The sequence below is a fragment of the Channa argus genome, chromosome 8 (genome assembly GCF_033026475.1).
Source record: "Channa argus isolate prfri chromosome 8, Channa argus male v1.0, whole genome shotgun sequence".
NCBI classification, from domain to species: Eukaryota; Metazoa; Chordata; class Actinopteri; order Anabantiformes; family Channidae; genus Channa; species Channa argus.
This window is the reverse complement of record NC_090204.1, coordinates 23,987,686-24,011,081: the sequence shown is the minus strand read 5'-3', so window position 1 is coordinate 24,011,081 and position 23,396 is coordinate 23,987,686. Positions and strand designations below refer to the sequence as shown.

The window sequence follows — 23,396 nt, the reverse complement described above, 5'->3', positions numbered from 1 at the left end:
GTGTACCTAATAAAGTGGCCAGTAAGTGTAGGCTCATTAATTACGGGAGCCTGCCGAAGAATTTCAATGTGTTACTTTATTATTTGATTAACAGAGCTGCTTACAACTACATGATAGTACTTTGCACCTGATTTATCAATTGACTGAGAGCTGATTATGAATATGTTATGTTTGCTGAATAAAGAGTCATAAGGTAAAGCTTAAAGTTCTGATTCAATAATGAGCTATAAAATGGATGTTTGGAACAGAATGAAGGTGAGTCATCCAGAAAATATTTGTGTCTATTCTGGAAAAAAAACATCCAACATTATTAGGAATTAAACACTCAGATCATAGTAAAGGTTTATTCCACAAATCAGAATGAAAAACGAACAAAACACGTAATCGTCATTGTGAAACAGAAGCTCTTTGGTTTAAAACTGCAGCTTCAAATGTCAATCATCTGATGCTGAACTTGACTCTTATTAAAAAAACACAGTGGTGTCTCATCAGTGCTTCCAAAAAGCAAGTAGAATTTGCTTTGTGGCTTGATCTGAAGGGTTTATTCTAACAAAGTGTGATTGGAGAAGTAAGGCGCAGAGAATTCGTTTATCCCTTAAGTTCACACATCAATGACTTTAAACTACAGGGTCACTACACTAAAGCAGTGAATGGACCTAAAAATAGTGGTTAAAGCTCTTCTTTCTTCTTTAGGATTATCTGCCGTACCATTTCAGCCACTTTCGGTCGGATTTCTTTGACAGAGACCTTTGGCCCCCACGCATCCACCACTTTTCCATTTACATCAATTAGATACTTCCAGAAATTCCAGTCAGGTTCCTTTCCGGAGGACTCTGCAAAGAATGAGAAAATAAATTCAGGTTACATACATTTATAGAGTAGGGTTTTTTAACCTGCTGCATTTCTTCTAATTGCAGCTCTTCGCTATCACTTCCTTCAGGGAAACAGCAGACAGACAGTGGTCAGAATACACAACCTGTAGGTGGGATTCAATTTATGTTCATACATAGGTTCATATACTGTAAATATATGGGTTTTATTTAGATGAAAATATAGATTTTGTAAAACTACCTGTTATTATAGGCAAAACAAAACCCACAGAATCAGGCTGTTATACTGAGCTTAATCAGGCCTGTGTTAGATTACGCTGCTGGTTTACAGGGATTTAGGATGAAGAAAGGATGTGAGCAATCAAAATAAAGCCATGAGGTATTTTTCTGGAGTAACTAAATTGGCCCGAGCTGCAGCAGTGGCAGGAGATTGCATGTCAGCTTTTTGAGATAAAAGAAATGAAAAATGAAATGCACTGTATCATAAAAGCAGCATTTGGTAAAACAAAAAGAGATGGTTACATTATGGAAAATGTGTATGAGTATTAAGGGTCAATGCTTGGTTGTATATCGATGATTTCATCATTCATTTTATTATTCGTTGATGTATTTATTCTTTCATATTTATTTCCTTTACTGTATTCTTATTATATGTTAATCCACTGGAAGCTGTTAATACTTTGTGCCATGTAATCCCTTATGGATGGACCACCTGCCCTAACTGTTGCTCCCCCAGCTTCGGAATGGCTGAACACACCAGATCCCGGTGATCAGCAGTAGGGAGGGTCCCCACCCTACTGTATTTTGTGCAGCATTACTTTGCCCCTTCTCAATCGGATTCTTTATTCCTCGTTTCTGTACAGGTGTTTTTTTCTGACTCTTTCTGTGCCGGCGACAGACAGGAATTGGGTTTCAGGTTGTCCATCAGTCCATCGCATTATCGGCACTATCTGCAGGAAAACCTTAACTGAAGTTCTTCAGATTTGCCACAAACAGAAAGCGGGACTAATGGATGAACTGATTGGAAGGATCCTGCAAAGTACTAATTCTAGTTTAATGTTAAAACCCTTAACATGACATTGCACTCACCCACGAGGTACTTGTAGACGTTATTGGCTCCACTTCCAACCACAGCGATTTTACTGAACATCGGGAAGGAGACTCCGTAGACCCTGCGCACAAAGCTGTCGATCTCCTTGTCGCTGCCGGGCTCCTGCTGTCCAAACTGGTTGCAGGGGAAGGCCAGCACGTTGAAGTGATACGGCCCGAAGTCCCGCTGGAGCTGCTGCAGGTCTTTGTAGTGTTCCTCAGTGAAGCCACATTCACTGGCAACATTTACCACCAGAGATACCTAAAGCCAAAGAAACACACTGGGAACAGAGTCCTCACAACACAGCAGCAGAGCAGATGCCTGGTGTAGGTCATTGTTTAGTTTATGTCAGACATGACTAAATATGAAAAGGACAGAATATGTTTAATGTTTTAATATTTACGGATGATCTTAAACTCAGCTACACAATGACCGGAGCTTCCAAACTGAGTGTCATTCATAGGCTACTTTAATAGACTTTAATAAGCTATTTGTTACTGTATTAAATAATAACTATATGAGATCATGTAATGCTCATGGCTAATATTAGTATGAGTAATATTAATTAAGATAATTGTGCTGGCCTCCCTAAATGTTCCCTAGCTGGTTCACCTCTGGCTGTGCTCAGCTCACCACAGCTTCCGGTGATGCTCAACTTGTGCGTCACTGAGGTGTGAGCTACTTCTAGTTTACTTGATTATTTCCTTTTCGTGCTACTTTACGAAATACTTCTTGTTTGTATTTGTTCTATGGGCACAAACTTATTGTTTGAGTACACTTCAAATAGAGCACTTTGACGACATGAAGGTACAAATTTCTTTTTTCAGATCTTCGCCTTTTTTTCATTTACTCTCTCATGACTCCTCAGGTTTCTCACTGGACTGTGACTTATAATTATCAAAATATAAGAACTCCAAGCCATTAAAAGGAGATTTGTGTACAATTAGTGCATTTGGATGTTTAAATACTTTTATTTATAAGGATATTTTAATGCTGGAAACTTCTATGTTTCTAAACAATCAGTCAAATCTATGTAGATGAGCAAAAACATGTCAAACTAATCACAGCTGTGATTCAGACAAAAACAATCAGAGGTTGTGTGTCTGTTCCCATGTGAAGAGGTCATGGGTGGGTTTGTTTACAGGTAAACAGTGTGTTAGTGCTACAGGTTTACTCTTCAGCTCACGGTAAATAAGGAAGGAAAAGCAGCTCATGACATGCACTGTTTGAATTAAGTGTACAGACTGACGGACTGATGATCCCATCATCTACTGATAACCACATGAACAATAATCAATCAGACACATGCACATTATATCAAATCCTACACAATGGCGACTTCCTTACAAAATCAGTACACTGTGACTAAAATGTTTAGAAAGACTAATTAATGTGAGGTCTGGCCTACAGAGGTGGAGCCTGTTGTTCCTCCCTTGTTTTCCTATGGTCAGATTTTCTTCCACTACATTTAGTTACCATTAGTAACTAGTCATATTCCTGATCCACACAGTGTTTAAACACTATTTATTAAGGTTAATATAGCTACAGTAGGTGTGTATCTTGAAACATTTGATACAATTTTATTAATTTCAACAGAAATATGCTTCAAAATCACAGCCTTGGAGCAGCTTGAAGATATTGGTGTGTTGAGTAAGACTCGCTTTCCTACAATAGGAACAATACGATACGATGAAGATACAGCATTATTACCAGTTTTCACTGACACTGTTACTCATCACAGGCTCGCTCTTTAAAACCACAGATAACACGTAATAATCATGACACGGAACCAGAGTATTTCTGTCTGGTTTTGCAGTATTTTTGTTTAATGTGTTTTCATAGCACTGATGAGGGGAGGGGGAGTTCTGGGTGGACTCATTGTGACATTGTCTTGACTCCCAAAAGTTGCATATTGTAGCTTCATTGCTGGTTAATTAATATTCTACTAGTGATTTAAGGATTAAGGACATTATTAAGAACAACTTAATTTGTTGTGCAAACTCCTCCTCCAGTGCCACTGGTCTTCAGCTCGTCACCTCTTCACTGGGCTGCATTTCTAAGCTTTGTAAACCACATTACCATTTACAACTGCAGCAAGTGATAAATGTCTAACTCTTCATCAACTTAATGCAACAAAACAAAAAAAAAAACAGGCTCATACAAATGAAGAGAGAACAATGTGAAATTTCGGGTTTTGTTCTTCATTCTAAGCCTAAGTCTAAAACTCAGATCAGTCACGTGCAATTATATGTTTTAATAAAGTTCTGTTATTATCAATCAAGTCTGCAAATGCTTCTCGTGTATCTCATTAAAGAGCTGAAAAGTGTCACACTGAAGGAATTTTCTTCTTAATCACTTTATACTGTAACTGGTTTGTAAAGCATTAATTTCGTTAAGTACAGCTCATCTGTCTTACAGCCTTAGAAGAAAGGGAAAATGTGCTGGTTATAGAGGACATTATCATGAACTCTGCAGGACTTTCAGCCAGGTACCACATCAGGTAATCCGTACCTTGTTTGAATGAAAAGCCTGTGCAGCCCTGCAGCTGCAGGGGCTCTGCAGGCCCCTGCCACGTAGGCTACCGGGTCTGCATGGTGGGACATCCCGAGCAGGCAGCAGTGGCAGTGTTAGCTACATCTAGCACCTCAGTGTTAGGTGGGAAAAGTGTAGAAGAAAGATTCATTCATGCAGCAGGCTGACGTGCAGAGAGAAGCCACCACATCACGTTCGGCTGTTCGGACCCAGACTTACCGAACCCCGGTACTTTTCCAGAGACACTAGTTTCCCTCTGCTGTTCACTACTTTAAACGTGTAAAAGTCTTTCTGTTTGCTTTCTGCGAAGCTGAATAAAGTCAGCAACACGGCGAGAGCTGCGGGGAGCATCTTTACAGCCAGAGTGCCAACACAGCAACAGGAGCAACTTCTACAAATTCCTGCGGATCTCGTCCGTCCCGTGCAAAAAAGGGAGGACAGCGCTTCCTAAACCTACCACAATAAAAGCTTTAACGAAGGAATGTGTGTTTTTTTTTTCAACAAAAATAGAAACGTTTTTTGTCCGTTGTTGTTTTAGTTATTTATTTTTATATTCTGATAATGCACTTTACACTGCGCTGTTTTTGTGACTATCGAAGGAATCTATTTACTTTTATCGGAACATTTTATTCACTAAACAATTGTATTATGTTGTTTGTTTGTTTGTTTGTTTGTTGTTCACACCAGATGGAGGACTGGTCAGAACTGATATTCTACTTTAATGATGCTGACAGATTTGTGATGACCTACCGTTTCAGTTGCTCATGTTTTTCCAGCCCAGTTGAGGCTATAGTGTCATCACAAACACTTCATGTGGTTCGCTATAAGGCGTCTTTTATTTTGAAGGCATGCTGGATGGATAACAATTGGAACAATAAACTTTTCAGCCTCTTGCGGGCAGCTTCTTAACCCAGTGAAGGCCTAGATCTACCCAAAGGAAACAATTGAACACAAGCCAAATATGGAGAACAAAACCTGTTTCAAAACTCTCTGCACATTGAAAACAGGTTTTTCAGCTTTCATTTGTTCTGGAATTTAGGTTACATCCCATTCTTACCAGAGAGTAATTACACAGACTTATGAAAAACAATTTTGGTTGTATCAAGCATTTTATTATAACGAGTGTTGCAGAAATGTAAAATGACAAAATAAATCAATAAATCCAATATTCAGTCACCCTATGGAGTTATGCTTTTTATTGAGATGTCATCCTAAAAACTGAAGGTGCATAATGTGTAATGACTGCTAAATATTAAGGCCATAAATTCGTTTTAGTAATTTAAACCTTGTTTGAATGAATCCAGGCTGACGGAGCTCCGCAGGCTTCTTGCCAATATAGACTCTATTGTATATGTACGTGTAATTATGACTTTTATTCGACATCGCTAGAGCTGCCCTGTTGTAATATTTAGCTAGAAAGAAAGATTTCCGAACGCTCCCTGAACGCAGCGCGTCACACGCCCCTCTTCATAATCTCTCGCACTCCCACAATGCAGTGGGGGGATGTATTAACATGGCGTCAATGGCTGCTGTTTTGATCAGGGCCGTGGGATCCGAAAATTATTATGTCGAACAAAACCATGGACACAGTTAAACATTAATCCGAAATAAACATTAAAGCTTAAACGTAATTTCTTGCGTGCGGCGATGTGTTGGGATGCTCGAAGTCGTGCCTTTTTCTGCTTTTAATGACTTGCTGCTGTGTGTCAACTGGGTGCCAGCATTATTTATTTCCCGTTAGCTAACTAGCTCCGGCGGACGACCGGGCACAGTGGCTAACGTTTGTTAGCGTTCGGAGCTAACGGCAAAAATCGGCTAAGCAGAGTCTCTAGGTCGTTTATGTGAAGACACGGAAACGCTTTTCGGTTTTAATGGTAGGTATAACTCTCACTTGGAAATATATGGGCACTTTCGCTTCTGGTTTGGAAGTTGGGCTAACGTCAAGCTCTGGTGTTGTGCCGAAGTCTTGAGCACTGTTTGCCTTTAGTTTCTGTTTCCCTGAAACCCCCACCATTCGTGTCTTCTAACCACAACCTAAGTTACCGGTAACTGAAATGTGTTTTTAACACCGACAGTGGTGGGAAACTAGCGGTTTTTATAGCTACAATGGGAAACATTAATAAACACTATGCTCGTGCTCTGTCCACATGAGGTGTGTTTAAGTTAAGCGGCGATAGGAAACTTAATGTTACGCTTCTTTACACATACTCTTCACTACATTTCAGAGAGAAATGTTTTGGTTTAATTGCCCCTTTAAATGGCTCAGATCTATTTAAATAAGTGTCCAAATTGATATCAGAAAGATGAATAAAAGTCTGTTTCTCTCTAAATCATTTCACAAAGTCAGATTTGCCTTGTGAATGACGACCGCAGTACCCAAATTAACAAAAAGTTAAAACTACTCTCCTAAAGACGATGTAACTGTGAAATGCAGTTCTTGCATGTATCATCAACAGGTGCAATCTAATAAATAATAATAATTTCCCCCTGTAATTGAATATTAGCGTCACTATACTTGTAGTTTTACTTGAGGAAGTGAACAGAATCCTCCTTCCAGCACTGGTATTTAGGGGGCTTAGGTAACATAGTAATGCTGATATTTACAGTGTAGGAACTGTGTCTCAGATGTCTTCCTTAAGTTTTGTTCTTCCCTTTTTGACTCTCCTCTTTTGAGAAATAACAATCTTACTTGTTGGTAAATAAATGACCATACATTTCTACAATAAAACTAGCCCTAGGATGCATGCATGATTATTATTATTATGTGTTTATGGTCACAGTACTTTTTGTACCATATTATTGCTGATATAATGATGGCTATAATTTCTTTTTAAACCTAGACTCTAGCTGACCTGCCTTCCTGGTGATCCTCAGTGTGGTGTTGACACTACCTGGGACAAGAGGGATGGATAAGTCCACAGTTCCAGTAAAATCAGTCAAACAGTCTCAACCCAGAGGAGGCAAATCTTTGTCCAGCGAGAAGTCATACAAAGAGGGACCTGTGCAGAGAGAGAACACCAAATCTGCACCTCGCAGCAAAGAAACTGTCACAGCTGCAAAGGATGATCATAATATAGGTAGCCAGGCAAGCCGTGGGCCAGGCAAGACTTCCACAGATACCCCACAGGACAAAAAAAGAGGACGGCCCTCCAGGCTAACCAGACTGACAGGAAGAACAAGTTCTGGGGAGAGAGGCAAAGCAAAAGGGGCAAGCTCACAACAGCAGCTTTTGGCACAGGCCCTTGATTTCAGGGCATCTCTTTCTGCAGACAGCAGCCCCTCAGCAAACCGAGAGATCAACTGTCCTGTAGTTCCTGGTACACCTGAGAAAGGTCTCAGAGAGCAGGCCAAGACCCCCATTGTAGCTCCAGCAAAGGAAAAGTCCCATGCTGGGTTCACAAGATGTTTTTTGTGAAATGGTTTGATTATGTCTTTTTACCAGATGTATCTCTGGTAAACTGCTTTGTCTTTGTTGACTGTAGGGGTGAAAGCTGCAGCATTCATGCATCGGTCTGTTGAAGAGGGCACAGGGGTGAGGCCCTCTGTGGATGAAGGACCCCTGACAGAGCAACAGCTGGGCCTCCAGCAGGCAGAGGAGCGTCTCTACAGGGACTACATCCACAGATTGGTGAAAGTAAGGAAACTCTCCACTCAGGCCCAATAAAAGGCATTCACACATACACAGACGATGCCAACATCTGGCTTCTCATTGTTATGTTGTGAGGGTTGTCGTGCTCTGCTTAATGCATCTGTTGTCAGACACAACAACAATTTGTTTTTACGGACAGTTTTCATTTTTTATGTCCAAGTAAGTTAAAATCATAGGGAATTAGCAGCCAGCTTTTTCTCCATTTTGTTTAAAGCTAAAAGGTTTAGTTGTCTTGTTTTTATATAAAAACCTTTTGGAATTTCATGAGTTTAAATATTTTCTGAAAATATGGTCAGAACTTGATTTGAGTTACGGTTATGATAAACATTTTATTTTTGTCCTAAATCTCAAATTAATTGTTTTTTTTTAGAACAGAAGTTTTTTGGATGAGTTCCTGTTCATGAGTAACAATAAAATTGGCTATTCAGCCGTCCAGCTGTTTCATCTTGTTTCACCAGTCTCCTCTTTTTATCCATTATCAGGGATTCATTGTTTACTATCTCTGTCTAGCATGAGTTGGGCTTGGTGGTTGGGATTATGATCGGTTAGTGGGCAAACAAATGGTGAGAGAACATGCATAAACTGATGCTTTATCTTTTCTTTTGTTCTCACAGCAGTCGCCTGAGTACCCAAACTATCAATACTTATGCAAGCTCTGTTCTGTGCACATTGAGAACATCCAAGGAGCACACAAACACATTAAGGAAAAGAGACACAAGAAGAACATCATGGTATGGGATTACAAGTTTGGAACTTGTCCTAGGACTTTTGAAAAGTCCTAAAGTAATGGTTTAGTATTTAGTATCTTACATTTATCGTTTTGTCGTGATGAAGGAAAAACAGGAGGAGAATGAGCTTCGTGCGCTGCCACCACCCTCTGCTGCCCAGCTGAAGGCTGTTGACACGGCCGTCCTTGAAACAGCCAGGCAGCACGGGATCTCAGAGGAGGACTTTGAGATTCGGAAGGCCGTGGTCATCAAGATGGAGACGATCATAAAGAGGCACCTCTCAGGTTGTATGCTGCAATGTCCTACAGGCTGGTCTATATTTCTTTCAGAGAGTAGTTTTAGAAAGTAGATAAGCCTTGGAAACGCAGCGTCAGTGTGCAATATACTGCATAGATTGTATTTTCCCAATGTATTTTCTTTGTTTTTTTGCAGCCTGCTCTCTCCGCCTCTATGGTTCCTGTCTTACACGGTTTGCCTTTAAGACCAGTGATGTCAATATTGATGTCACCTACCCTTCCTCAGTAAGTCAATCTCTGCTGTTTTACTAAACAGTGATTTATTTGGTCTAACATAAAACAGACATTATAAATCAGCAGGCATATGCAGTTTTAAAGTGGATATTGTCACTTTGTCCTATTACTTTTTTTCTGTTCAGATGACACAACCTGTGGTCTTGATTCAAGTGCTGGAAATTCTTAGGAACAGCTGTAAGTTTGGCTCTGAGTATATGCAGTTTTTTAGGACTTGCCTAAACAAACCCTTCTGGGTTGTCTAGAATTATTGGCTGTGCCTTTTTGGTTACTATTTCTGAAAGCATTTGAAAATTAGACCAGGCAGAACACTTTCAAGATTGTTTGGAAATTCCTGAACAGTCTAGGTCTTAAATTTTAATGAAACATTTCCCTTCATTTAAATAAAGTTCGGCCAACTTTCTTCAAGGTCGTTTACTCTGTTTTTCTGTCTCTATCCTCTAGCTGAATTTTCTGAGGTTGAGTCAGACTTTCATGCCAAAGTTCCTGCTGTCTTCTGCCGGGATGTTAGCAAGTGAGTCTGCTTTAAATGCATTGATGAATTGTCTGTTTTTTTATATTGTGTGTCTTTCTTGTGTATGTGTATTTTGTCAGATTATTTTTTCTGTTGTTAAATTTATTCAATATACATGTCTAGAAAGGGAGTTTAAGTTTATTTTAATTAGGGTCTATACAATGAAGTTATAATAATTGTAAATCGGATTTTACATTGATGTTTGTTACAGTGCATATCAGGCACCAACACTGGGGCCACACGAAATTCTGTGGACAGTTGTGGATCAGTTGAAGGTTGTCGTATAGTTTTTCATTGTTCTGTGTCTGTGCAGCGGCCTGATGTGTAAAGTGAGTGCAGGAAATGATGTTGCTTGTCTAACCACCAATCATCTGGCAGCCCTGGCTAAGCTGGAGCCCAGATTGGTTCCACTGGTACTGGCCTTCCGCTACTGGGCAAGGGTAAGGCAGCAAGTGATAGTGAAAACTCAGCGGGAAAATGAGACAGTAAAGAGCTTCTAATAAGTTTCACTGTGTTTGCTGGATTTTATTTCTTTGCATTTACATTTTCAAAAATAGTGTGCTTCCAGGCCTATTAACTCTGTTCATTTCTATTTCGTCTATCAAATGAAGCACAGAATGTGAAAAACACTTTATTGATGTTGGAAATTTTGGATTTTTAAACCAACCTGCAAACAACACAGTGCCTAATACTAATAGCTTTAATCAGTTGCACAACTTGGATTAGGATAAAACGCAAACATATTTGATCTTTTTTTTTTTTTTCTTTGTATGCTCATTGCTGCAGCTGTGTCACATTGACTGCCAGGCTGAAGGAGGCATTCCCTCCTACTCTTTTGCCCTCATGGTCATCTTCTTCCTACAGCAAAGGAAACAACCCATACTCCCCGTCTACCTGGGCCGCTGGGTAAGTTTTTTTATGTTTTCTTTGTCTTTTCTACTGCCACTTTAAAAGTGTCAGTGTTATCACTGGAATATATAACATATAACCTATATGCTTAAACTTGTGTGAAGAGGCTATAAGATAGAATTGCGTGTACACAAATACATAAATGAAAAAATGTGATTCTATAAACTGCTGACATTTCTCCTAAGGGCGGATAATGATGCTAACAAACTCCTGAATCAAAGGATTTTCTTACAGATGTGGGTTTAGCATCTGCTATGTTCTTGTTATACCGGTGATGTTTGGTGTCAGTGAAACAGATTTCATTTCTGACCCAATCTGCAAAATCATGGATGTAATGTGTTTCTATGAGAAAAATAACAAGTGCCTCTAAAATAAAGTAAGTTTAGAACCCTGGCCCATTAAAAGTAATGTACTGGATGACCCACTTTCCCATATGTGTCATGTTTTATGAATTTCACACATGTGTTGTAGTGAAGGCCAGATTCTGATGCAAAAATGTGTGTGTGTGTGTGTGTGTCGTTTTAAGCAGGAGCAGTAACTTTAGAATAACTTTATAACGTTGCATTCCACTTCTTTGCCTCAAATAAAGTCTCGGGTTTCTTTGATAGTTATGCTTCCTGCCATTGTCCATCTGCACTTTAAAGCCCTGTCCAATACCACTGAAGCATTTGGCTTAATCTAAGCAGATAAAATGGCTAATAACACTAGACCTGCTTACTGCCACCCACTTATTTAGAAATTACTAATGAGGCAACAGCACACATCAGGCTGATGATTACCTGAGCAGCCAGTTGTCAAGTACATTTGAGGAAATAAAATATTTTTAAAAACTCAGCAGCAAAGTTGATGTGGCTTTTAAAAATTCTAAAGTATCTGAACAAGTGTTTTTGGATGCTGATCATTTTCCTCCCTTTTCTGTGACTTCATGTTATATTTCAGCTTGAAGGCTTTGATGTGAAACGCATTGATGAATATCATCTCACTGGCATCGTGAGGGACACTTTTGTCCGATGGGAGCGCAGACCTCCAATTTCCACGGAGGGACGGGGGGAGAACCGAAATGAGGCCAGAGGAGAAATCAAAGCCAAACTAGAGCAGAGCAAACTCGATGATACTCATTATTCAGAGGGCTTGGTGAGTTGCACTACAGCACACAAACATGGTGTAAAATAACAATTTAGATAACTGTTAGCACATTTACATTGCACAGTATTGGCTCAACTCTACACGCCTTGTTTTATTTTCCACTGCAAATTTAGCTGACAACATACTTTTATGGAGGGCAATATGTGTTTGGCTTGGTTAATCTGCTTTTAACTATTCCTCTGTTACTTTTCCTTAAAGAGCCGTCTCACCTTGGACAAGGGAAAAGCTGCGTCGCTGGGCCAGTTGTGGTTGGAGCTTTTACGTTTCTACACACTGGAGTTTGCTCTTGAAGAATACATAATCAGTATCCGTTTAAAGGAGCTCCTCTCTAGAGAAGTGAAGAACTGGCCACGTCGCAGGCTCGCTATTGAAGGTAATAGACTAGTGTTGGAGAAGTCTTCTTAAAGGTGTAAATACCAGAAATTAACTCTCGTGTCTTTCTCATTTTATTTATTTTTTTATAATTTTTAGATCCTTTTGCTTTGAAGAGGAATGTTGCACGAAGCCTGAACAGCCAAATGGTATTTGAGTACATCCAGGAGCGCTTCCGCATGGCTTACAAATACTTTGCTTGCCCTCAGCGAGGAGGCGTGGGGGGCTGTCTGAGAAACAAGAAGCCAGACAAGCAAGGTGCAAATTTGGAAGGGCCTGAGAAGAAAGCTGCATTTGCGAATAAGGACGAAGATGACGAAGAAGGTGAAAAAAATCGGACCGTTCAGAGGGGGCACAGGGGGTCAAAGGTGAGCAAGGACCCAGAGAGTGATTATGGAGATGCTTTGGATCCGTCCATAAAGAAGGATGAGAAGGCCTTAGATGTTAGCCTCATGAACATGGTTCTCAGTGAGAGGAGCAAACCTTCCTTTTCTCCCAATGGCCTGCTGGACAGTGACATGGAGGGCGAGGAGGAGGAAGATGAGGAGGAGGAAGAAAACCGTGTTCTGCCAAAGGATCTTCACTATGTGTTTGACAAGATGATTTTCACTGGTGGGAAGGTAATTAACATTTTCATACATATGCTTTTAAACCGAGTCAAAAACACTAAATCCTGTCTAATGCCATTTTGTGTAACTTCTAAACTGTGATAAAGCAAATTCTTAAAAAAAGTAAAATCAATATTAACTTTGAAGTTTTTCCGCTTTTATAGTAACAGTATAAAAAAATCATCTCTTTCAACAACGATATGTTCATATAACTTACCTGAGCCAGTTAAATGTCACACTACATAACATTGGTTTATTGACACATAACAGTCCTGTTTTTTATTTATTAAGATGATTTATGACCATCAACCTAGAGAAATTGTATTTTCAACACTGTCTTATGCAAACATGGCAAATTGCCTTATGTTTTGTCACAGTAATGTTGTGTAAGGTCAGATAACATTTTGAAAAGTTGAATTCATGCATTCATGACCTTGCACTTACCTAATGTAAGTCATTTAGAGTCGAGTGTAAAACTTTGCATCCTCTATTTACAAAATGGCAAAAAGAGTCAAAGATTTTTTTGGTTTTTCATTTTAAATGCACATTCAGTTGGTACAAAAAAAAAAAGTGGTCAAGAGTGTACACAGCAAATTATATCGGTGCAAAGGTTTGCAGCTCTCTGTATGAAATGTATTTTAATTATAAAGGAGGTTATAAACTTTATAACTTTATATGACTTTATAACCTCCTCCAACCTCTTGTAGCACCTTCTGAGTACCAGTTGTATCCTTTCAGGTGTAATCTTAGCATAATTGTTCCAAGTCTGCCAGATTTCTTGGTTGTCTGCCACGTCTGAAGACTGGGAAGGTTGTTATAAAACTTTCACGTTATTCTTTTTAAATCCTTCCTGAGGTGAATTCGCTTAGTGCTTTGGATCTTTGTCTTGTTGAAGGGTCCACTGCGTCTTCCTTTTTATCCTTTTGACTGATGGTAGCAGGCTTTGCCTATAAAATCTTTTCATAATTGGCTGCATTCATTCGTCCCTTCACTTTATGCTGAGCCCCAGTGCGCGACGCAGACACACACCCACAAAACATTGAGCCTCCACCATGTTTGACTGTGGGAGTGGTGTCCCTCTTCTCATAGGCAGGTTTTTCTTCCCACACATAACTTGTGTGAATTGTGACTAATTAATTCAGCCTTGGTCTCGTTAGACAAGCTCATTTGATTAATGCACATGCTCCTTAGCAGACTCCAAGCCTGCTGCCTTATGTCTAGAGTTAACGGTGGCTTCCTGTTTTTTCCCAAACAATCCAGACTTGTGCAGACTACACTTGACTGTGAAGACTGGGACATTTATTCCAGTTGCCTACAGTTTGTTTGATTTGGATTTGTATGTCGCTCTTGAGCAAGTTTCTTAATGCTTCTTTCAGTTATTTTTCTTGATCTTACACTTTGTGTAAGAGTCTTAGGATTTCCATGTTTCTTTCAATCCTGGATTATGGTCTTTATAGGTGGACTTGTGTCCCTAAATGCTTTGAAATATTTTTATATCCCCACCCAGCTTTACAAAGCTTACTAGTTCTATTTTGAGGTCTTCTGGAAGCTGTTTTCCAGATCTCATTGTGTTTGTTGCTCTAAGCAAACTTCCCCACTTTAATGTGCAAATCTGATATAACGAACCTGCTTTCACTTATCAAGCAAGTCATTTTTTTTAAAGAGAAGACAACTGATGTCAAATATTAAAGTAAAATACCTAGAGGGTTTATCAAAGGGGATACAAACATCTGAACTTATGTATTTTTCATTAGTTTACTCTGCTTAATCCTTTTTGTTATTTCTGATGATAAAAGAAAATGTGTACTAGCTAAATGTACAATAAATTATTTTATAATGATGCTAATGGGAAAAAACACTGTTGGTATAGTCCTTTAAATATATTTTTTGGTTGGTTTGTTTCAGCCTCCAACTGTTGTGTGCAGCATCTGCAAACGGGATGGTCACCTGAAGGACGACTGCCCTGAAGACTTTAAGAAGATCGAGCTGAAGCCTCTGCCTCCTATGAATGACCGCTTTAGAGATATTCTTGATGGGCTCTGCAAATTGTGCTACTGTACGTAGTTTATATGCCAATATTGAATTTCCTTTATTCTACTCTTTTCTGGAGAACAATCGCACTAAAACTCTTTGAACCTAAACTCTAATTTGGAATAATTTGAGTAAGCTTTTTTGTATTTTTTTTTTGGTTGGTTAGTGTCATATTCCCTGTCAATATGAAATTACAGAATTACATCTACTACCAGTTATAAAATGTTGGTTTAATGTTAGTTTTACTTGTAACATCATCAGTAAACCTCTGAATCAGAGAACATTTTGACCAGTGAAATCTCTACTTCTAATATTTGAATTGACATTTCATTGCAGTTCTGTGTGGCTGTATTTCTGTGCTCCTCTTTGTAGATGAATTGTCACCTACACCCACGGAGCAGCAGAAGAGGGAGCAGATCTTAGGCAGCCTGGAGAGGTTTATAAGGAAAGAGTACAATGGTGAGAATACAGCATAAGATACTACTTGCACCAAATTCTCACATGTGGACAAGACACTTTGTATGATCCTACAATAAAGGCAGAGCCAGGCCATCATGAGCAGTTACTGTTCATGTTTTTATATGTATTGTGAAACATCTGCAGCAATAGCTGATTTCAATTAACAGCCGCTTAACGCTATAAGAGCTTAGTAAATTAGATTTGCTCATACAGTAATTACTAAATCAGACAGGGAGAACAGCACTTTAGTTAATGAAAAAATCACTGAAGTGTTGAGTATGATAACTCGCTCTTGTTTGTCTACTGTGTTTTACCCAGATTCAAAATAAACTTCTAGCTCAAGTTTTTTTCACCAGTTTTTATTTGAGAATTTCTAAAAACGATATAGTGTGTCTATTTTTACATTTAGCTAGAAATTATAGTTGCTTCCTGTGTCTGACTCCTCAGATAAAGCTCGTCTCTGCTTGTTCGGCTCGTCCAAAAATGGCTTTGGCTTCCGTGACAGTGACCTTGACATCTGCATGACTCTGGAGGGTCACGAGACTGCAGAGGTTGGCAGAGCATGCGCACACACACACACACACACACACACACACACACACACACACACACACACACACACACACACACACACACCATTTGATGCAGAATTTACTAAGTGCAGGTAAACGTGTGACCCTGTTGCATTAACAAATTGTATATGTTTGAACAGAAGCTGAACTGCAAAGAGATCATTGAAGGCCTTGCAAAAGTGCTAAAGAAGCACACAGGTAATTGATAGTAATCAATCAAATCAATTATTTAAAAATTGTAATTTTAACCATGGAATATTTGTATCTGTCAAGGATTGAATGTGACTCTATTATTCTCTCCCTGTCACAGGCCTAAGAAACATCTTGCCTATTACAACAGCTAAAGTGCCTATTGTGAAGTTTGAACACAGACAGAGTGGTTTGGAAGGAGACATTAGCCTCTATAACACCCTGGTCAGTGACACCAGAGCCTTTACTTTTCTCTAAAGTGCACAGACATGCTGTTATTTGGTGAAAGTGCTGTATGGATTAACGTGGGCGCATTGTCTTTGCAGGCTCAGCATAACACCAGAATGCTGGCTACCTATGCAGCCCTGGATGCACGTGTGCAGTTCCTGGGATACACGATGAAGGTCTTTGCAAAGGTATGTGGGAAAAAAGAGGGAGGGTTCTTTGGCTGGAAATATCCAATATTCACTCTGACATCAAAAAACAAAAACCCATATCTGGATTGGGTTGGATCAGCTATTTACTAGTGATCGTCCAGACTGATTTGCACTATTCTGCACTATTATAACCTGTTTTTAGCCAGTAACATACAATGTAACATAAAAACAGTTTTAACGCCGCCACTATTAACGCATTTGTTAAAATACCAGTAGCCCACCGGCGACTCTTCGTCTTTTGATGGCTTTAATTTGCCCTCATTACTGATATCCACACCAACTAGACTTAGTTTGAACGAAAGCTTTTGCAAACAGAAGCCTTTTTTTCCCCCAAGATTAAAAACACCAAATGCTTTGACAGTTCACATACTAGGCACCAGATAGGATGTTTCTGTGGAGTGTTAATGTGACCTGTCTTGCCTCTGTGCTCGCAGCGCTGCGATATTGGAGATGCATCCAGAGGAAGCCTCTCATCTTATGCTTACATCCTGATGGTGCTTTACTTCCTGCAGCAGAGGCAGCCGCCGGTCATTCCCGTTCTGCAGGAGGTACCATACCCTTTCAGCTCTGAAGAAATGAAGTTTACCTTAGATACGAAGACGTCGTGAGCTTTGAAAAAAAAAAAAAAAAGATTGTATTATGTGTTTCTAGATCTTTGATGGGAAGACTATTCCTCAGCGTATGGTCGATGGCTGGAATGCTTTCTTTTTCGATGACCTTGACGATCTGGTGGGTTTAAACGACTTTGTAAATGACTCCATATAAATTCCACTCATTAAATATGAACTAAGAGTCTACCTTCTGCCCCGCACAGCGCCGGCATCTCTCCGACTTGCAGCCAAACACAGAGTCAGTGGGAGAGCTGTGGCTGGGACTCCTGCGCTTTTACACCGAAGAGTTTGACTTCAAAGAGCACGTTATCAGCATTCGTCAAAGGAAACGCCTCACCACCTTCGAGAAGCAGTGGACCAGCAAATGTATCGCAATTGAAGGTGCGGAGATGCATCATCCTACTCTTCTGTCTGTTTACACACTGAGTTGTCTCTCCCACTCACTTATCTGTGTTTTTTTCCCTCAGATCCTTTTGATTTAAATCATAATCTTGGTGCTGGAGTGTCTCGCAAAAGTAAGTCCTATGTACCTAATTGTAGTTATTATTAGTTATCAGTAATTATTTCAGGTTCTTGTTCTTTGTGTTTAATGCCTGTTTGACAAACGGTGAAAATGTTTCATTCCCTGTGTTTCTTCTTTTTTCTCCTTTAGTGACAAACTTCATTATGAAAGCTTTTATAAATGGAAGAAAACTATTTGGAACTCCTTTCTACCCTGTCCCTGGCACTGAAGTGGCAAGTCATACACAACTCTGCATACTTATACAAATTACATGTTAAACCCTCAAATACTGCCCTCACAAGACTTATCGGTTTAAAGTAGATGCTCTCTGTGTTCTGCTGCAGGACTACTTCTTTGACTCAAAGGTTCTGACAGATGGCGAGTTGGCACCCAATGACAGGTGCTGCAGGATCTGCGGGAAGATTGGACATTACATGAAGGACTGTCCAAAGAGACGCAGGTTGTCCCCTCTTCATTCATGGAAATATTTCTCTTACCAGGATAGAATTTAAGAGTATTAGGGCAAAGCGATATTAATAAATTAACTTGATTAATTGGGATTTCTGCTTCTGAACAGTAGTTGAAAAAAATGTTTAATTGAAAAATGAAGATTATTGTTTCCTCCACTGTCACTGAAAAGGCAGCAGCAGCAGCATTTCTCTGGAGTTGTTACTGCAGCAGCAGGTGAAGACAACAACATAAAATCATTGTCCAGAGCTCTAGAAGTCGAGATTTAAGTTTTTGGCCATGTTACCCAGGCTTAGCATAAAGTATGTTTCAGATTATAGAATGTCTGCTTTGTGCTTTCTTACTGTGTTAGGATAATAGCATATTTTTACAGTGCAAATCAAAATGCATATTAGCATTTCTTAAAAGCCTTACTGTCCACAGTACTGCTAGATTTTATATTCAGTGATGATCCCTAGAAATATTAGTAATGTTTAAAATACACCTCCTGATTTTAGACTAGTTGTGAGTGGTTTCATCAGTCGGTTGTTTTTTAATGTAGGCATAAAAATGTGTTGCTTTGATTTAGCCTGTAAATGAACTTGTCAAAATGAGACGTTGAGAAGTTGCTGCATATTGCGATACCTTGGCAAATGTAAAAAAACAGCTCAAAAAAGTAAAACCAGTAAACTCGTGACTATTAAAGTGAGAACAAACAGCAGGTGACAGTGGAGAGATGAGAAGAAAAGACTTAAAAAAAACACACTCATCGGCGACAGCAAGGGAAACTAAAACAGTCGTAGTTAAGCTGAAGAAAGGATACGTTTTTTAGAAGGTGTTGCTCATAAATGCTGTGCTGACTTAATCAAGGCTAATTCATTAATGTGTAGCTACTTTTTAAAAAGAGAGTATGAAGCTGAAAATGTTCATAATTTCAATTAATAATAACTTAAATACTACTATATGCGTTTTGCCGTAAACTTTCTCTTTGTCAGGATGAAGAAGAAGGAAAATGACAAAGATGAGGAAATCAAAGAGGAGGAGCGGGAGCCGAAGGACAGGCGTTGTTTTCAGTGTGGGGACATGGGTCACGTACGGAGGGACTGCCCTGAGTACCGCCACCTTAAACAGAGAACCGCCGGAGCACAAGGTTCCACACAGTCTGTCTCACTGTTGCTCCGACCGTTAATGGGTGAAAATAAAATTGCTTACATGGGACTTTTATTCTTTCTTAGCTCAGCACATGGTACGAGCTGTGGTGAGCTCTCAGTCCATCCCCATTCCTCAGGCAGCTGCAGATTGTCCTGGAAGGACCAGACAACCCTCTGAATGTGTGAGTACAGCATTTACATGTTTCACTGCCCTTTGTGCAGTCTGAGCTCCTGTCAGTAACTTTTCTGTGTATGATGTTTGTTACTATAATAAGAAGATGATAGTTTTGCAGTTTCTTGTAATTAACCTGTGGTATTGAGAAAGTCAGGAATCCATGAGACATGCATTGATTTCTAATACTTTCTTTTCTCCTTGTTTCGATAGTCCGACACTCGTCAGACTCCGCCCTACTCCCCGCAGCCCACTGCTGCCCCTCAGAGTTCTTCCCAGTCATCCAGTTCCCCTCAACCCTCCCACTGTAAGACTAGTTCTGCTGGTCCACTTAAGCAACCTGCTCATCCCCAGGTCCCACTGTCTCTCTTTAGCTTCCCTACCTCACATCCAGGCCAGTACCACCCCGGGGCTCTCACTGCACTAGGGCTTCTTCCCTCCCACCAGCACCAGCCACATCAGTCCCAGGGGCAGCCCCATCACTCAGTCCACATCCCTTCCACTTCCTGGCCTATCCATGGACCAGTCCTTACTACATCTTCTCCCACCACCCCCTCCCCACCTGGCCTAAAGTTTGCCCTGCGTTCCGCATCAGGGAATGGGAGTCCCACAGGATCAGGGAGCAGCCCCAGCCCCATGAACCTGAACGACCCCAGCATCATCTTTGCCCAACCGGCAGGAAGACAGCTGGGCATCAGTGGGCCAGGGCGGGAAGGACACTGGGACAACCACTTGGCACAGCCTGGGTCACTCATGGGCAATGGCACGGTGGCTAAGTCAGGTATTCACCGGGTGAACTTTGGTGCCACTTTCTCTTTGGTTTGGACTCTTCCTGTTTCTCTGCTTTTGAAATAATAATGCATTTTTGCAATATGTAAAGTGGACATGTTTTGGATTAAATCTGGTTTTAGGTTGATTTTTAACCTAAAACTTGATGATTATAGATCATAAATGGTTAAATTAAGGTAAGATTCACAACGCACAGCGTTGATTTGGATGTGGGTAATGCTTATTACACCACAGGCTGAAGAGAAACAGTCTGGTCTACACAAAGTGGAAAAATAATTCCAATTAAATCAATTCAGCGTTGTGCATAATAAAGTCAAGACATTAGAGCTTTATAGAGAAAAACCTACAATCCTGCCTTGAGCAAAGACTAACACGAAATCTTAGAGAACAAACTGCCTTTAACAGAAGAAGGCTCTGACAAAACCAGAGTCGAGGTGAGCTGCTATCTGCCTCGACCGTTTGGGAGAGTGGATAAAACCAAACAGAAAGCACTAGGCAGGGTGGTTGGGCCGGCAGCACACAGCTCCAAAGCCAGTGAAACTTTCAGAAAGGTAGAAAGGGAGAGAATATCGACAGTAAAAAGAACACCCAAAGATCAACTCAGTGATGAATATTCATTATTTTCATTTTAGAATTCAGTTCTATGTGAACATGCTTTATTGTTGTTTGTTTGCTTTCTTGCTTGCCCGTTTCCACAGAGTCTGGCCATCCAGCCCAGTTTGTAGCTGTGAGCCAGGGATCTTGGTTATGGGAGCACAATAAAGCACCCCAGTACACGTTGTCTCCATCCTGGCCGTACCGGATGCCCCAAAGCTTCCTCCAGCAGGGTAATGGAGGCTACACGCCTGGCAAACCCTTTTTGGGCCAAGGTCAGAAATGAAAAAGATCCAATTTTGCTACTGATGAGAAAACCATAACAAATTCTCTATTTGTACTTTGACCTTTTGTTTTGATTCTTCAGGTTCTGTGGTGCATCCAAATCCAAACTTCCCTCTGGTCCCCCATGTACGACATCCAGTCAATCTGAATTTTATCCAGCAGAAGAAGTAAACTCGCATCTCCTTTGTAATTAGGTTTACGGTCAGTGATATAAAAAGGAAACTTATGTACTCTTTGCATCATATGATCACAACAGTTTTTAAAATGAATTTTATCATTTTTGTACAGTTTTTATGTTTTATTTTTTTGTCACATTACATTGATTTGTGATACAAATGTCAAATATTTTAATGCCCCCATTTTTGAGGGGGTCCAAAAAAGTGTTTTTATTTTATGTGTAAAGTAAGGAAGAAAATTGTAAACCTTTATTTTTATTAGCTGTATTCATACTTTGCTTGCAACAAGATGAAGGCTTTGAATAGATGTTTGTTTTAAATCAATATAACATGTCACCCTAAGTACAATACCAGTCCAAAGTTCAGATACACCTTCCTATTCAATGGTTTTTCTTTGTTGCTCGTTTTTCCTGCATTGTGGACTTTTTACTAAAGACATGAAATAATAATTAGAATAATGTATTAATCTCAGATGGTGGTGACTGCTTTGTACACACCCTCTGCTTCCGGATCAAATGGCCTTTATTTTTTAGTTTTGTAGTTCTCTGTATTAACCAATAATGTAGGTGTAGGAATAATAATATTGATGATGATGATGATAATAATCATAAGGGAAACAAAGACAGCCGTTGAATGAGAACGTGTGTCAGAACTTTTACTGGTACTGTATGTAGTGTCAAAAGCAGGGATAGCCAGAAAAAAGGGAAAAAAAATTTTAAGATAAAAAAAAAAAAGCTATAAAAATAAAGAAAAAAGCAAACAAATTTCTTGAGTGATTTGGATTAATCTCTTCATGTTTGTGTGATTTACTAAATGATATTGAATATGTCATGATTTATACCAGGAAAGTTTCAGGACTGTAAAGTCCAGTACATAATTCATCTTTCAACTATACTCATAGTTTCAGATTGAAACTGATCCTAAGTAACTAGCTAAGAAATTTCACTTCCGCGTAACAATTTTACCTCGTTTGCAAACTCAAAAGTGGATTATTTCTAACCTGCCCACATTTTTTGTAGCACAAACGCATATTAGACATCGTTGCAGTTAGTCAAGTCTCCCCTCTCAAAAGATGCAAACATTTAGGTGATGGGAGTTCCAGCTTTGCTTGGGAAGCACAGGCTTAATGTCAGTCTAAGTCTGTAATGACTGTTTGCAAGAACGTCGTTTTAAAAGCTTGAGCTCCTGTAGGTCCACAACCAAAGTTAATAACATTAATGATAATTAACTCTTGAGATGGACACAACTGAATTTATTGTTGTGACACATCTGCAACATTTACAATTAACCATTTCCATGTAGTTTCTGATACTTTAAGCCCACTTTAATACTATGATTCTACTTTCCAGCATATTGATATTTACATTTTCCATGAGGTTTTGTGCATTTTCTAAGGTTCTAACATTAACTCACACTCAAACACTGGCATTTTATTTTAGAGCCTGACCCCTTATTGTGGATGAAATTAGCTCTGTTCTTATTTGGAAAAGTGTAAAAACCTTTTTGGGTCTTTCTTAACCGGTCGGAATAACTTTTATCAGAAAACATCGGAAGAAGCAGAAACAATGGTGGTAATGTCAGCGGGACGTCATTATTCAGAAACAGGCAAGTGATCTGAGGTCGATCCAGTTTCCCACTGAAGGAGGCATCATGAGCAGCCACGCTGTGAGCCTCAGAGAGGAGAGCCGCCAATCAGGAAGCTCCTCTCTGATGGCTGAAGAGAGCTCGGCCTCATCTCTGTCCTCAGACACACACCTCTGGGAAAATGCCAGAAAAATGTGGGGCAGCAGCTGCCCACTTAACCAGCAGGGTCGTAGATCTGAATGATGTAGCACGAAGGACCGAGGAATTTGTGCCCATTTTTCAAATTTTCCTTTGTATTAGTAGGAAAACAGTAATTCTACACTGTACCTGCAAAATATGATTCATATGGTGATGATGGGATGTGCTTAAAATTGGAACTTAAATACTTGATAAACCAAAGTGAAGCTGTCTATAGTCCTGAATCAGCTTTAATGTAGCTGAGGTTTAATAACTTCAGTAGTTCATGAAGGGTATGAATTTGTGTGCGTT

General features: G+C 39.7%; 2 protein-coding genes across 3 annotated transcripts; one reads left to right on the top strand and one right to left on the bottom strand.

Annotated features, from left to right (window-relative positions):
* Positions 1 to 330: 330 nt before the first annotated feature.
* On the bottom strand, positions 331 to 4,896 carry gpx7 (glutathione peroxidase 7). Its single transcript, XM_067513000.1, has 3 exons — positions 4,672 to 4,896; positions 1,920 to 2,181; positions 331 to 833 (listed from the first exon to the last, which is right to left on the bottom strand). The coding sequence occupies exons 1-3, from the start codon at positions 4,801 to 4,803 to the stop codon at positions 670 to 672; spliced, it is 558 nt and encodes a 185-aa protein (XP_067369101.1). The 5' UTR covers positions 4,804 to 4,896; the 3' UTR covers positions 331 to 669.
* A 1,053-nt stretch (positions 4,897 to 5,949) lies between these two features.
* Positions 5,950 to 21,659, top strand: tut4 (terminal uridylyl transferase 4). Of its 2 annotated transcripts, none has more exons than XM_067512999.1 (30): positions 5,950 to 6,326; positions 7,293 to 7,769; positions 7,935 to 8,086; positions 8,716 to 8,832; positions 8,936 to 9,113; positions 9,262 to 9,350; positions 9,485 to 9,536; positions 9,804 to 9,873; positions 10,187 to 10,313; positions 10,660 to 10,779; positions 11,722 to 11,916; positions 12,127 to 12,301; positions 12,400 to 12,920; positions 14,814 to 14,964; positions 15,312 to 15,398; positions 15,846 to 15,949; positions 16,111 to 16,168; positions 16,281 to 16,384; positions 16,486 to 16,575; positions 17,031 to 17,144; positions 17,248 to 17,325; positions 17,411 to 17,588; positions 17,675 to 17,722; positions 17,860 to 17,942; positions 18,054 to 18,169; positions 19,152 to 19,306; positions 19,392 to 19,489; positions 19,693 to 20,260; positions 20,967 to 21,137; positions 21,230 to 21,659. In XM_067512999.1, the coding sequence occupies exons 2-30, from the start codon at positions 7,358 to 7,360 to the stop codon at positions 21,316 to 21,318; spliced, it is 4,500 nt and encodes a 1,499-aa protein (XP_067369100.1). In that variant the 5' UTR covers positions 5,950 to 6,326; positions 7,293 to 7,357; the 3' UTR covers positions 21,319 to 21,659. The 2 variants fall into 2 exon arrangements, with proteins under 2 accessions (XP_067369100.1, XP_067369099.1); XM_067512998.1 differs by having other exon boundaries at positions 7,293 to 7,784.
* Positions 21,660 to 23,396: the final 1,737 nt, after the last annotated feature.

Bases quoted from the DNA above. Each gene is read 5' to 3' on its own strand.
- gpx7 (XM_067513000.1), bottom strand. From the start codon at position 4,803: ATGCTCCCCGCAGCTCTCGCCGTGTTGCTGACTTTATTCAGCTTCGCA. The intron at 2,182-4,671 runs GTAAGTCTGGGT...CTTTGGCTTTAG, and splicing joins TGGAAAAGTACCGGGGTTCG to GTATCTCTGGTGGTAAATGT. The intron at 834-1,919 runs GTGAGTGCAATG...CATTCTTTGCAG, and splicing joins CGTCTACAAGTACCTCGTGG to AGTCCTCCGGAAAGGAACCT.
- tut4 (XM_067512998.1), top strand. From the start codon at position 7,358: ATGGATAAGTCCACAGTTCCAGTAAAATCAGTCAAACAGTCTCAACCC. The intron at 14,965-15,311 runs GTACGTAGTTTA...TCCTCTTTGTAG, and splicing joins GCTCTGCAAATTGTGCTACT to ATGAATTGTCACCTACACCC. The intron at 21,138-21,229 runs GTCAGAAATGAA...TTGATTCTTCAG, and splicing joins CAAACCCTTTTTGGGCCAAG to GTTCTGTGGTGCATCCAAAT.